The sequence below is a fragment of the Lycium ferocissimum genome, chromosome 5 (assembly GCF_029784015.1).
Source record: "Lycium ferocissimum isolate CSIRO_LF1 chromosome 5, AGI_CSIRO_Lferr_CH_V1, whole genome shotgun sequence".
NCBI lineage: Eukaryota > Viridiplantae > Streptophyta > Magnoliopsida > Solanales > Solanaceae > Lycium > Lycium ferocissimum.
In genome coordinates, this window is record NC_081346.1 from 75,081,245 (window position 1) to 75,093,545 (window position 12,301).

Sequence of the window (12,301 nt, forward strand, 5' to 3'; positions counted from 1 at the left end):
TATGTCCAATTTTTATATTTTATGTGAAACTTCATAGATTTTTCACTTTAATTACAAAGAGTTACGAGTCTAACCATCTTAACTATGCCATACAAGCTTGCGAGATCTCCTAGGCTATAAATATAACAAATTGGTGAATCGAGAGAACTTCCAACAACCAAATTATAATAATATTTTTTGAAATTGCTTAAACGTAAGTTACTTCAATAACACTAACAAAAGCATAAATTGCTAAGTACTATCTAAAGTATTTTAAAAAAAAACTTTATTCGACAATTTTCTTTTTTTTAATGAAACGTGTGCATGCTCTCCACCTATGTTTTCATTTTTAATAGGATTTGGAAACGTGAAATTTAAATTGTGTTGGGCGATATTCAACTTATGCGTCCAATCAAAGCGACCATCAAAAGTTGCATTAGAGCAATAATTATTCATTCATCCTTAACTAAAAGTTTCGAATTCGAGATCTGAGAATGAAATCATCTTTTAAGAAGCGTTTTATCATCAATGTGTGACTTACCAGATGCTAGTATAAATTTATTGAATCCAAAATGGATACTAGACATCATATAAACTAAAAATAAAAAGAAGAAGACAAAGTGAATCAAATTGGGATACCAATTTACCACTATGACTAAGCCACGTAATCTTACCTACTATTCTTTCCCAAACCCATAGATATTCACACACATAACACACCTTATAAGTACACAAAAATTGACTTAAACCAAAACAAGAAAAGTAAGGTGAAGCATAGTTTTTAGAAAATTCAGCTCATCATCAGAGCTGACTCCACAAACTCTATCCAAATTTTTTTTTTCTTATGCTATGATTTGATTGTTATTATATTTCACTTTTCATTGTCCAAAATAACTTTCTTATTCTATGATTTGATTTTGGCCAAAATAACTTCCTAAAGTGTATAAGCCAGGAAGGAAAAGGAAAGCAATCATGTTTAATTCTGAGGTGTATAAATATAATAGTAGCAGCCTTGTCATAAATTTTGTGGGGAAATTAATTTTCATGAAAAGAAAATATTCACTCCATTTAGCTTTATTTAGTCTTTATGGGTAATTTTGTGATAGGTTCTATAGGAAATGGACAATTCTATTTAGTCAAATACCTAATGATAAACTCTTATATTCTTTTCATTACGGTATTCTTGAACGAACTCTTGGATAAGAAGCCTAAAATTCCAAGAACATGTAAAGATGTTAATTGGGTCCGAAATCATGTTTTTGGATCAACATATTTGTCAAAATCAAATTTATTATATTAAATTAAATCTAGAGATCTCTTGAGCCATATTTGAAATAATTTGTTGGAAGTTATCAAACATTGATAGTTACTGGGTTAAAAATATATATATATATACCAAACCTAAAACAGAAAATTAAAAAGAAATCGCACTATGCATTGGTAGTATTACCTTTTAAGCGGTTAAACCAAAGAACATATACCATGGAATAAAATCTCGATGGAATAGAATATATGAGAAGTGGGGATCAAAAAAAGTATTATGAAAATTAAGCTGTATATCAAAGTGGCATAACATTACTGGCCTAGGTTAATTATACCTTTGAAAATACAAGTATTGGATAAAGTGATTAAGGATTAGATAAATACAATGCACCTCTCGAAATTATCACCAACTTTTCCCTAATTTGGATAACTTTGTTATAGCTAAGATTTGAAACTTAGAGCTTGTTTGGATGGGCTTAAAAAGCGAAATATAAAATAAAAACGCAGTACTATAAATTTTTTAGATAAATGAAAAACGGGCGGTTATTTTTTGGGCTTATTTTAAGCACAAAATGACTTTAAGTTGGCTAGCCAAACACTCAAAAAAACCGAAAACAGCTTATAAACTGTTTTCAGCAACTTATAAGCCAATCCAAACCGGCTCTTACTAATTTTTTTGAGATATCGAAGATGTTATATGAAGATCAAGAAAAAGTTGATCAAATCCCATTAGATTATGAATTTGTGTCCAATTTTTATATTTTATGTAAAACTCCAAAGATGTTACACTTTAATTACAAAGAGTTACGAGTCTTACCATCTTAACTATGCTATACGGGCTTGCGAGGTCTCCTAGGCTATAAATATAACAAATTGGTGAATCGCGAGGACTTCCAACAACCAAATTATAAAAATATTTTCCGAAATTGCTTAAACGTAAGTTATTTCAATAACACTAATACAAGGGCAAATTGCTAAGCACTATCTAAAGTATTTTTTTTAAAAAAAAAAAAAAACTTTATTCGACAATTTTCTTTTTTTAATGAAACGTGTGCATACGCTCCCACCTATGTTTTCAATTTTAATAGGATTTGGAAACGTGAAATTTAAATTGTGTTGGGCGATAATCAAACTTAAGCGTCCAATCAAAGCGACCATCAAAAGTTGAATTAGAGCGATAATTATTCATTCATCCTTAGCTAAAAGCTTCGAATTCGAGATCTCAGAACGAAATCATCTTTTAAGAAGCGTTTTATCTTCAAAGTGTGACTTCCGGATGCTACTAATATAAATTTATCGAACCCAAAACGGATACTAGACATCATACATAAAAAAAAAAAAAAAAAAAAAAATTGAAAAAAAAAAAAACATAAAGTGAATCAAACTAGGAATACCAATTTACCACTAGGACTAAGCCACATAATCTTATCTACTATTCTTTCCCAAACTCCCATATGTATATTCACACACATAGCACACCTTATAAATGCACAAAAATTTGACCCAAACCAAAACAAGAAAAGAAAAGTATAGTTGAAGCATAGCTTTTAGAAAAAAATCAGCTCATTATCAAAGCTGACTCCACAAACTCTATCCACTTTTTTTTTTCCTTATTCTATGATTTGATTTTTGTTATTATATTACACTTTCATTGTCTATATTAGGTCCCAAAAATTCCCCATTTTTTTAATCCAAAAATTTCCCTTTTGAATTCTTGAAAACTTTACAAGAATGTCAAATTGTGATGGTGATTTGGTTGATGGATTAGTGGCTAACAACAATTCTTTTTCTAAGCCACGTGAAAAAATCATCATTGACACTGACCCTGGCATTGGTAAAAAATTCTTCTACCCTCATTTTTTTTTTTTTTTTTCAGTTTCTTGAATTTGAGTGTTGATTTTTTTACATGATTTTTTTTTATATATATTTTTAGTGATTTTCAGCTAATTTGTTTATCTGATGGTAATTGGGTTTTGATTTTCTTAGACAAACAAATGACTTTTTTGGTAAAAACTCTTTACATTTTTGTTTAAAGTTGGGAACTTTTGCAAAATTTCAGTTTCTTGAATTTGGGTGTTGTTTGGTTTTCATGAATGAGCTTAAAGTTCAGATTTTTAGTAACTTTGAGCTAAATTGTTTATTTAATTTTCTTAGACAAATAGATGAACCTTTTGTTTAAAGTTATGAACTTTAGCATTTTTATGTCAGTTTCTTGAATTTGGGTGTTGTTTGTTTTTTCATGAATGAGCTTAAAGTTGAGACTTTTAGTAATTTTTAGCTATAATGTTTATTAACTTGGAGTTGGGTTTTGATAATTGATAATTTTTTGTTAAAATCTTCTACCCTTTTTGCTTAAAGTTGAGTTTTTAGTAATTATCAGCTAAATAGTTTCTTAGACAAAAAGATGACTTTTTGGTAATATTCTCATACCTTTTTGTTTAAAGTTGGGAACTTTAGCAAGTTTCAATATTTTTTTCAGTTTCTTGATTTTGGGTGTTAATTTTTTTTCATGAATGAGTTTAATGTTGGGACTTTAGTAATTTTTAAGCTAAATTGGTTATTATATTGGAGTTGGGTTTTGATTTTCTTAGACAAATGGATAATTTTTTGGTAAAATCTTCTACCCTTTTGTTTAAAGTTGAGATTTTTAGTAATTTTCAGATAAATTGTTTGTTTGAAGGTAATTGGTTTTGATTTTCTTAGACAAATAGATAACTTTTTGGTAAGATCAAAGTTGAGAACTTTAGCAATTTTCAGCATTTTTTTTCTTTCTGTTTCTTAATTTTGGTTGTTGATTTTTTTTTATCATGAATGGGTTTAAAGTTGAGATTTTTAGTGATTTTAAGCTAAATTGTTTATTTGATTGGAATTGGGTTTTGATTTTCTTAGACAAATTATATGTTTTTTTTGGTAAAATTTGCTACCCTTTAGTGTAAAGTCGGTAACTTTAGCAAATTTCAGTTTTTTTTTTTTTTTTCCAGTTTATTGATTTTGGGTACTGATCATTTTTAATGAATGAACTTAAAGATGAGATTTTTAGTAATTTTAAGCTGAATTGTTTGTTTGATTGGATTTGGCTATTGATTTTCTTGAACAAATAGATGACCTTTTTGAGAAATTTTGTATGGTTTTGGGAGTTGTTATGTGAATGTGGCATCTTTTTCTGGTTTTCAACTCTGTGTATCTTAGTAGACTTAAAATTCTTCTTTTTTGTTGTTAAAAGTGTTAAGAGAAGGGTAGATTCTGATATGGAAAAAGGGTCCAAGTTACTTTTATTTCCAACCTTTTGATTATAATAACCAGAAGGAAAATATTCTCTTTCTTTGTGGAATTTGTGAATTATGGGATTCTTTTAGTTTGTTATAGTGAAGAGATTCCTAGAGATAAAGCTGCTTTTTGTCATACTAAATTAGTTTACTTTTATGAAAGTAGGCAATTAACTTTATCTATGATCTTTTCTAATCCTTCTTCATAAATTATGACACTATGTTTTGTTACTTTCATACAGAAATAGGGAGATATTGCTATAGGCGTCTAAGAAATTATATCACCGCTTTGACAAATTTCACAAGCTGTGTCTTTTATATTTTCTTTAATTCTTTGGAAACAACTATGGTAGAGTTTTAGTTCGGACTTTGCTTACCTAGTATAGTGGCTTTTACCTCATAACAGTAAGAAACGTGATCTTCTATAATATGGAGGAAGCAAAAACAGCAAGTTCGTTGTGTATTATATAACAAAAGGACTAGACGGAAATGTAATCTTTGAAACAAACTCCAAATCAAACTCAAGGAGAGTGTTTCTTTGATTGGATAAAAAATGTCTTTGAGAGGAGAAAACTTAATGTAATAGCAGGACTTTTGCCCTTGAATGTTTGATCTCCTTCTCTTCTCTTCCTTTTCCCAGTGTGCCTGTTTTCTTTCATGTTGACCCAAAATCTCTTAAGTTGGCCAATTAATGCCTCTCAAAAATTTGTAGGAAGCTTAGTATTTATCTTAGCTTGGGACAGTTTGCCCTTTCTGTTCTTAAAGAGGCGGATCCATGATTTGAAATTTATGGGCTCTTATAACGACCTCAAGTTAATTTTACAATAATAATTGCAGAGTCAAATATTTATATATACAGGGTCTGGGCAAAAGCTCCTGGTTCCCGTGAACCCATAAGTTGTTCTGTGGATCCGCCACTGCTGAAATTTCTTTTCCGGCAAAACATTTTTCTTAATGAAAGAAGAAATTTTCCAAGAGCATATCTTGGGTTGAGAAGTTTTTCTTGGCAAACAATACTCTTTGTCATAGAAGTTGCGCTTCATTCAAGTAGAAACTAATGCGCCCTTAGTAATAATGATACTTTGTGACTCATCAACCAAGAACAAGATAAAATATACTGTATTACTTAGTGATGCCTGAAACTTTTTTCAAAAAATTCATGTTCTATTCTAGCAAATATGGGTGATAAATCGTGCCGGTGAATGAAAAAGAAAGACTTGTATCTCTCTCACAACAAGTTTTTAACAGGCTGAGTTGTGTTTATGTGTGTTTTGTTTCCAATGAGCTTCATGTTCCATGCGGGTCCCATTTGTCATGTTGGAGCTAATTTTATTTTCGTATTGATATTTAGATGACAGTATGACAATACTAATGGCATTTCAGACACCAGAAGTTGAGATCATAGGCTTGACTACAATCTTTGGCAACGTTACTACAAAAGATGCCACTCGGAATGCATTACTTTTGGTATGTTTTTTCTTTTTCTTTTTTGTATATTTATTTATCTAGTACCTTGTGATGAGCAGATTTTTTTTCTCTTTATTGTGTTTATGATTTCCGTCTAGTAGATGTTTGTGGATCAAGTTCTTGATTTATTACTTCTTTGACTTAATTTGCAAAATGATAGTGTGAAGCTGCAGGATATCCGGATGTTCCCGTGGCGGAGGGTAGCCCTGAACCTCTGAAGGTAATTTTGTTTTTAATTTTAACACATATTCCTTCTAGTAGTACCAATTTGTTCGCTTTGGAATCTCCCATGCTATTCCAAAGAACAAGAAATAAATGGAAAGAGACAAGTGATTGCAGCATTACTGTAAAGATACCTAAATGGAACTAATTCCTACTGTGTAGGCCGATATTATAGTAATAGATTGAAGAGAAAAGATGATGATTGCTTTTGGTTTCATGTAGCTCATTGCGAAGTTCTTCATTCTTTTCTATTCCCTTTGATTGTATTTCGGTAGCTGGCTACTTTTGTATCTGGACTGCCCTTTCTATTGCCGTGATTAAGGAGCAGGGATGGGATTCTGTATTTTATTTGCATTGAAACTGTTAAAGATCTGATCCTATCAAATATACTAATCAACTGATGTACTAGAGTTGTCGATTGCTGATTGCAAAGTTAGCTTGGATGACTAGAACGTCAGGACTTAGGAAAGTAAGCGACTACATTTGTATCAGGGGCGAATGCAGCCTTTCAGCTACGGGTTCTTCCGAACCCGTAATTTTGCATACGAAGTATAGATATATTCTCTCCTTCCCAATTTATGTGACACTCTTTCTTTTTGGTCTGTCCCAAAAAGAATGACAACTCTCTATATTTAGTAACAATTTAACTTTGAATTTCCTATTTTACCCTTTATGAGATGATTTGTAGCCACACAAATATCTATGGCTTATTTGACCACAAGTTTCAAAAATCTTCCTTTCATTCTTAAACTCTTTGCCCAGTCGAACACCTTCATATAGACTAGGATGGAGGGAGTATGTAAAAATCTACTAACATCTCAACAAATATTAGACTGAACCTATAATTTTAATATTGCAATGATTCACTGTTGAAAATCTTAAAAGTTGAACCAATTAAATTAAAATCCTGAATCCGCCTCGGATTTGTACGCTTCTCGACGTACTGTCACCTAACTTTCATATTATTTTTTGCTATAGAGAGGGGAACCACGTGTTGCAGACTTTGTTCATGGTTCAGATGGATTAGGCAACTTATATTTACCTTCTCCAAATTCTAAGAAAATTGACAAATCTGCATCTGAATTCTTGGTGGAAAAAGTTTCTGAATTTCCCGGTGAAGTGTCTATACTTGCACTGGGACCATTGACAAACTTGGCTTTGGTACGTATCTCAAAACTTTTACAACTTTCAAGTTTCTGATTTTGCCTTGCATTTTACAAAATTTTCATCTTTGTCTGTTGGTAGGCTGTCAAGAGGGACTCTACCTTTGCAAGCAAGGTGAAGAGAGTGGTCGTACTTGGTGGTTCGTTCTTCGCTTTAGGAAATGTTAATCCTGCTGCTGAAGCAAATGTGGGTGAATTTTTTCCCATTGGTTTATATAAATTCTATCATATTCACATTGTTTTACAATATGGATCTGCTATGTTGGTTGGATCCTCCAAAACTATTGCTACACCCGTGTCTGATCATCTAAAAATGCATAGCTTTTGGAGGATCCGACACACACCTAGCAGTATTTTCGATGAGTTCGAGCAACATAGTGTAGGAGCATGCTTTAATGGTTTTTTGACCATTTAATGTCCATGCAATTACTTCTTACTTTGATATTCATCATGCAGAACAATTTGAAAAAATGTTTGGTTAGTTATTTGAACATTAATATCTTGTCATGAAAGGCTTTTTTTTTTTTTTTTTTAAAGCTCACTGCTGTAACCATAGTGTCATATACACTAAGTTCTTCTAGTTATTTGAGTATAATATGGGTCCCTGTGCTTGTGGGAGGTAGCAGGTATCCTGTCGAATTATTCAAGGTGCGTGCAAGTTGGCCCCGCACCAGTGTTATCAAGGGGAAAAAAAAACTATAAATTCTTGTTGGACTGTCTGATCTCTTAAGATATATACAATATGTACAGTTGGTCCTTTTCTTTTAAGCGTATCATACATCATTTCATATGTTGTCAACGTTTCTTCTTTCCCGACACTTTGGTCAAGCTTAAAAGATCATCCTTTTTTTGCATGCTCATGAATTCGCAACGTTTCTTCTTTCCCGACACTTTGGTCAAGCTTAAAAGATCATCCTTTTTTTGCATGCTCATGAATTCGTTATGGGAAGACGAAGAGTCATAGTCGTTGTAGTATTGAATCATCAATTTATTGCTGTCTTTTCACTTGCAATGTTTTCTGATGAAGCAGATATACGGGGACCCCGAGGCTGCTGATGTTGTATTTACTTCAGGGGCAAATATTGATATTGTAGGCATCAACATTACAACCCAAGTCAAATTGAACGGTGAATGTTCACTGCTTAAATATGTCGAAGTTTTCTATTTTTTTGCACCTTTAATTGTATAATATCGTTCACTTCTCAATAAATAGTATGCTTCCCTGGTTTTAGATGATGATCTTGAAGAACTAAAGCAATCTGAAGGAAAACACGCTAAATTATTGTGCGACATGTGCAAATTTTACCGTGATTGGCACGTGAAATCAGACGGTGTCTATGGTAACTTCCGTTCTTATATAGTTTTTGGATGATGTACACTACTTCTTAAGCCCTATGTTGCTCATACTCTCCAAAAGTATTGCTGCACCCCCGTCGGATCCTCCAAAATTGCACTACTTTGGATGATCCAACACGCATCTGTCAGCATTTTTGAAGAGTCTGAGCAATATAACTTAAACCACTTTCTTGCATTTCTCTGGTGATCCTCTCTTATCAATTGGCACCATTTATAATTATTCGCCCGTCCTTTTTGCAGGAATTTTCCTACACGATCCTGTTAGTTTTGTGGCACTAGTTCGACCTGAACTCTTCACGTTCAAGAAAGGTGTCGTGAGGGTTGAGACACAAGGCATCTGCGTCGGGCACACCTTGATGGACCAAGGGCTAAAAAAGTAAGTATTTGCTATATTGCCCGGACTCTCCAAAATGTTGCCACGCCTGTGTCAGATTCTTCAAAAATGCACTACATTTTTTAAGAGTCTGAGTAACAGAGTATTTGAACTGATTTTTGTTTCAAAATCTTTGCCTTGGTCTCCATCCGATGGATTAAAACTAATAAATTGTTATATTAGGTGGAATACGAGCAACCCTTGGACGGATTATTCCCCGGTTTCAGTTGCGTGGACAGTTGACGTGGACGAAGTTCTGAATTATATAAAGAAAACGTTAATGAAACCGTGAATACCATTGGATCTATCGGTCTCTGTCTCGTGTGAATCTTGCTCAGGGAGATCGAGGAACGCGTTATCTAACAACTTCCATTACAGCAATTGTTTTTACTCTTCTTTTCCTCCATTTTTTGCAAACTAAATAAACCCCATTTCTGGGAAATGTGTAAAGGGCTTATAAAATGGAGGGCATTTTCATGATTCTTTTCATGTATGTGTTCAAGTGGCAAACTGAAATAGCGTATCAATCAGTAATTCTTCTTTCCATTTGTTGTTGATTTTTTGGTTTTATATTTTCGTCCCGTCGTCTATTGATGCCATGTCTTAAATTTTTCCACCATTAACTAGAAGTTTCCAGTTCGAGTCTTGGAAATAGAGAAATTCTTGGTAGAGAGCATTTATCTCTTAAATGGACCTTGCACAATGTGAATCTTGATTAATCGGGTCAGTGGATTCCGGATAACAGATGATTACACTGAAAAAACTATTTTATTCCGTCAGACAAAAGCCACCCCACCCACCCCGCACCCCCTTCTTGGAAAAATAGCCACTGTCATTGAGTTTTAATTCTACATATGAAATTCTATGACAATGTCTTGGAGTTCCACATATGAAATTTGAAACTCTATAACAATAGGAGTAATATTTTTCAATTACCAGGGCTAAAAAGTGGCTATTTGTGAAATTTACCTTTTTTCCCCCTTCCTCTTTGTTGAAAGAAGGAAGTAGAACTTGGGATCATCTTTTCATAATTAGCAAAATGTTGTATTACTAGCATTCACAAATAACATTTTGGTTCACTATGAAGTGCAAATATACTTAGACCTATCCATAATAGTTATCATTAATAATAACATTTTATTATAAATAATAAGTCTTTCGAGAAATCGATCTTTCATGTTATTTTATATTTTATGTTCTCTATAATAATTTTTGCTAGAGTAAATAAAAAATATTCGGACAAACAACACTGTCATAGAAAGGTTTAACTATATGTCGAAGTTTCTCGTCAAGAGACGAGTTTAAGTGAAAGTATAAAACTTTCATTTCATTGGAAGTACAATATTAAACAAAAGGGAAGACTCATTTGGTCAATACAAGTTAACCTTTTTTTTATTTTTCTATGTTCCACCTCCGTTGGAATTGGGATCATTTACGTGCAAACTTTGATTTTCTTATTTACATGCAAACTTTGATTTTCTTTTCCATTTGATAAGCAAAGTTTCAGGATAAAGTAGCGTATTACTCTACCAATTTTCTCAGTAACTAAAACTTCCAAGCAACCCTAAATTATTCGTTTTCTTTTTCTTTTTTAACACCAAATAATAAAACATAGATAAAAATTACTCGCACCGGGTTCAGACCAAACTAATGAATGCATAATATGTGTCTTATATACACATGTTTATTGACTTAACCATAGTTAAGTGATACATATTTTGACCACCAAGGATTATGTTGGGATAGATAGGATGCTTCCACACTTGACCAGAGGTCTCGGGTTTGACTCCTAAGAATGGAAGAAATCCTGTTAGGGAGCGCGTTTTCCTTTAGTAGACCTTACACAACGCGAATCCGGACCGGACACCCGAAAAACAAAAAAGATAATATATTTTCGCTTTAAGTTTTAAGATCTCAAATATTTTAAGTTGTGCCGTGGAAAAAATAATTTTTAACTGCTAATGATTTGATTAGAGGAGAAGTAAGAAAAAGTGACATGTTGAAGATGCAACTATTTTTTATTTTATTTTTAATTACAAAAAGAAGTTAAAATGTCGCTTTTGTTTTCTACAAATAGTAATCATAATTTACTAGCAGTAAAATATAAATTAGGTAAAGTCTTCCTCTGAAAGGAGTATTCAGCAATTAATGTCAGTTAAGAGTACTCTATTCTTTAAACAAATTATTCTTCGTTCTAAATATAAGTTATTCTGACAAATTGGATTTGTTTCAAATTATTTGATATTTTAGACAATAACAAGTCATTATTATTACTTTTTACATGATCCACGTTATTTTCACATAGTTGAGTGTTGTGTTATAGTTGAGTGTTGATTAACACGTTTAAGTAGAGTAAGTGATAATTTAAACAAATATTCTTATGGTTAGGGCTATCAACACCTTTCTAAGTAAGGGGAGAACAAAAAATTTGAAAGACAAATAATATGGACAAGAGAGCGTATTATGAATAATCTCGAATTTCACTAAAAAGATATAGGTTCACATAAATTAAAACAGAGGAAGTATAATCTTGTCTTACTGGTCATGAGTATAAAAAGAAAGAAGATTTGAAACTCTTTTTTTTATACATTGAAAAAGATTTAAAAAGTAGATTACAGTCTTTGAAAAACAATGATGCTTAAGTTGGCCTAGAGAAGAAACTCCATCTTCTTGAATATATTTCCCCAGATTATTAAATCTTCATCATACTTGTGCCCTTCGTTTGTCAGAAAGTTGGCATATTGGGTTCCCTCTCTCCGTATGTGTTTAATATATAGACTTGAAACTTATGACATTAAAAGTGGAATTATATTTATATAGCAATAAGACTTTTGAAACTTGTAATCTTAATAAACATGTATTACATTTATGGCTAAAAAACTATCATTAAGGGTAATGAAAAGTATAAATTAAATTATTTTCAAATTTAGAAAGTAATCATTCTTTCTAGAACAAACTATAAAGAAAATAGGGTCACACAAACGGAAACAGAGTGAATATTTAATAAAACAGAGAAAAAGAAACCAAATCAAAGCAATAGTGTTTGTTTCTTAATTTGTTTTAACTTTTAATTTGTTTGGTTTGATATGGACTTAGAAAGTTTAGTAGCTTATAGTGAAAAAAAGTTTAGTAGCTTATATTGAAAAAAGCAGTTGAACAAACTTTCACTCTCATCTAAATAATACATTTTCAATATCTTATTATGATAGTTA

At 31.9% G+C, this 12,301-nt stretch overlaps 1 protein-coding gene across 1 annotated transcript; it reads left to right on the plus strand.

The window, feature by feature from the left end:
- Nucleotides 1-2,746: 2,746 nt before the first annotated feature.
- On the plus strand, nt 2,747-9,635 carry LOC132057472 (probable uridine nucleosidase 1). The gene is made up of 9 exons (XM_059450089.1): nt 2,747-3,076; nt 5,860-5,975; nt 6,136-6,195; nt 7,176-7,358; nt 7,443-7,547; nt 8,391-8,487; nt 8,593-8,700; nt 8,957-9,092; nt 9,273-9,635. Exons 1-9 carry the CDS (start codon nt 2,974-2,976, stop codon nt 9,379-9,381), a joined length of 1,017 nt encoding a protein of 338 aa, XP_059306072.1. The 5' UTR covers nt 2,747-2,973; the 3' UTR covers nt 9,382-9,635.
- Nucleotides 9,636-12,301: the final 2,666 nt, after the last annotated feature.

Bases quoted from the DNA above. Each gene is read 5' to 3' on its own strand.
- LOC132057472 (XM_059450089.1), top strand. From the start codon at position 2,974: ATGTCAAATTGTGATGGTGATTTGGTTGATGGATTAGTGGCTAACAAC. The intron at 5,976-6,135 runs GTATGTTTTTTC...GCAAAATGATAG, and splicing joins CTCGGAATGCATTACTTTTG to TGTGAAGCTGCAGGATATCC. The intron at 7,359-7,442 runs GTACGTATCTCA...GTCTGTTGGTAG, and splicing joins CATTGACAAACTTGGCTTTG to GCTGTCAAGAGGGACTCTAC.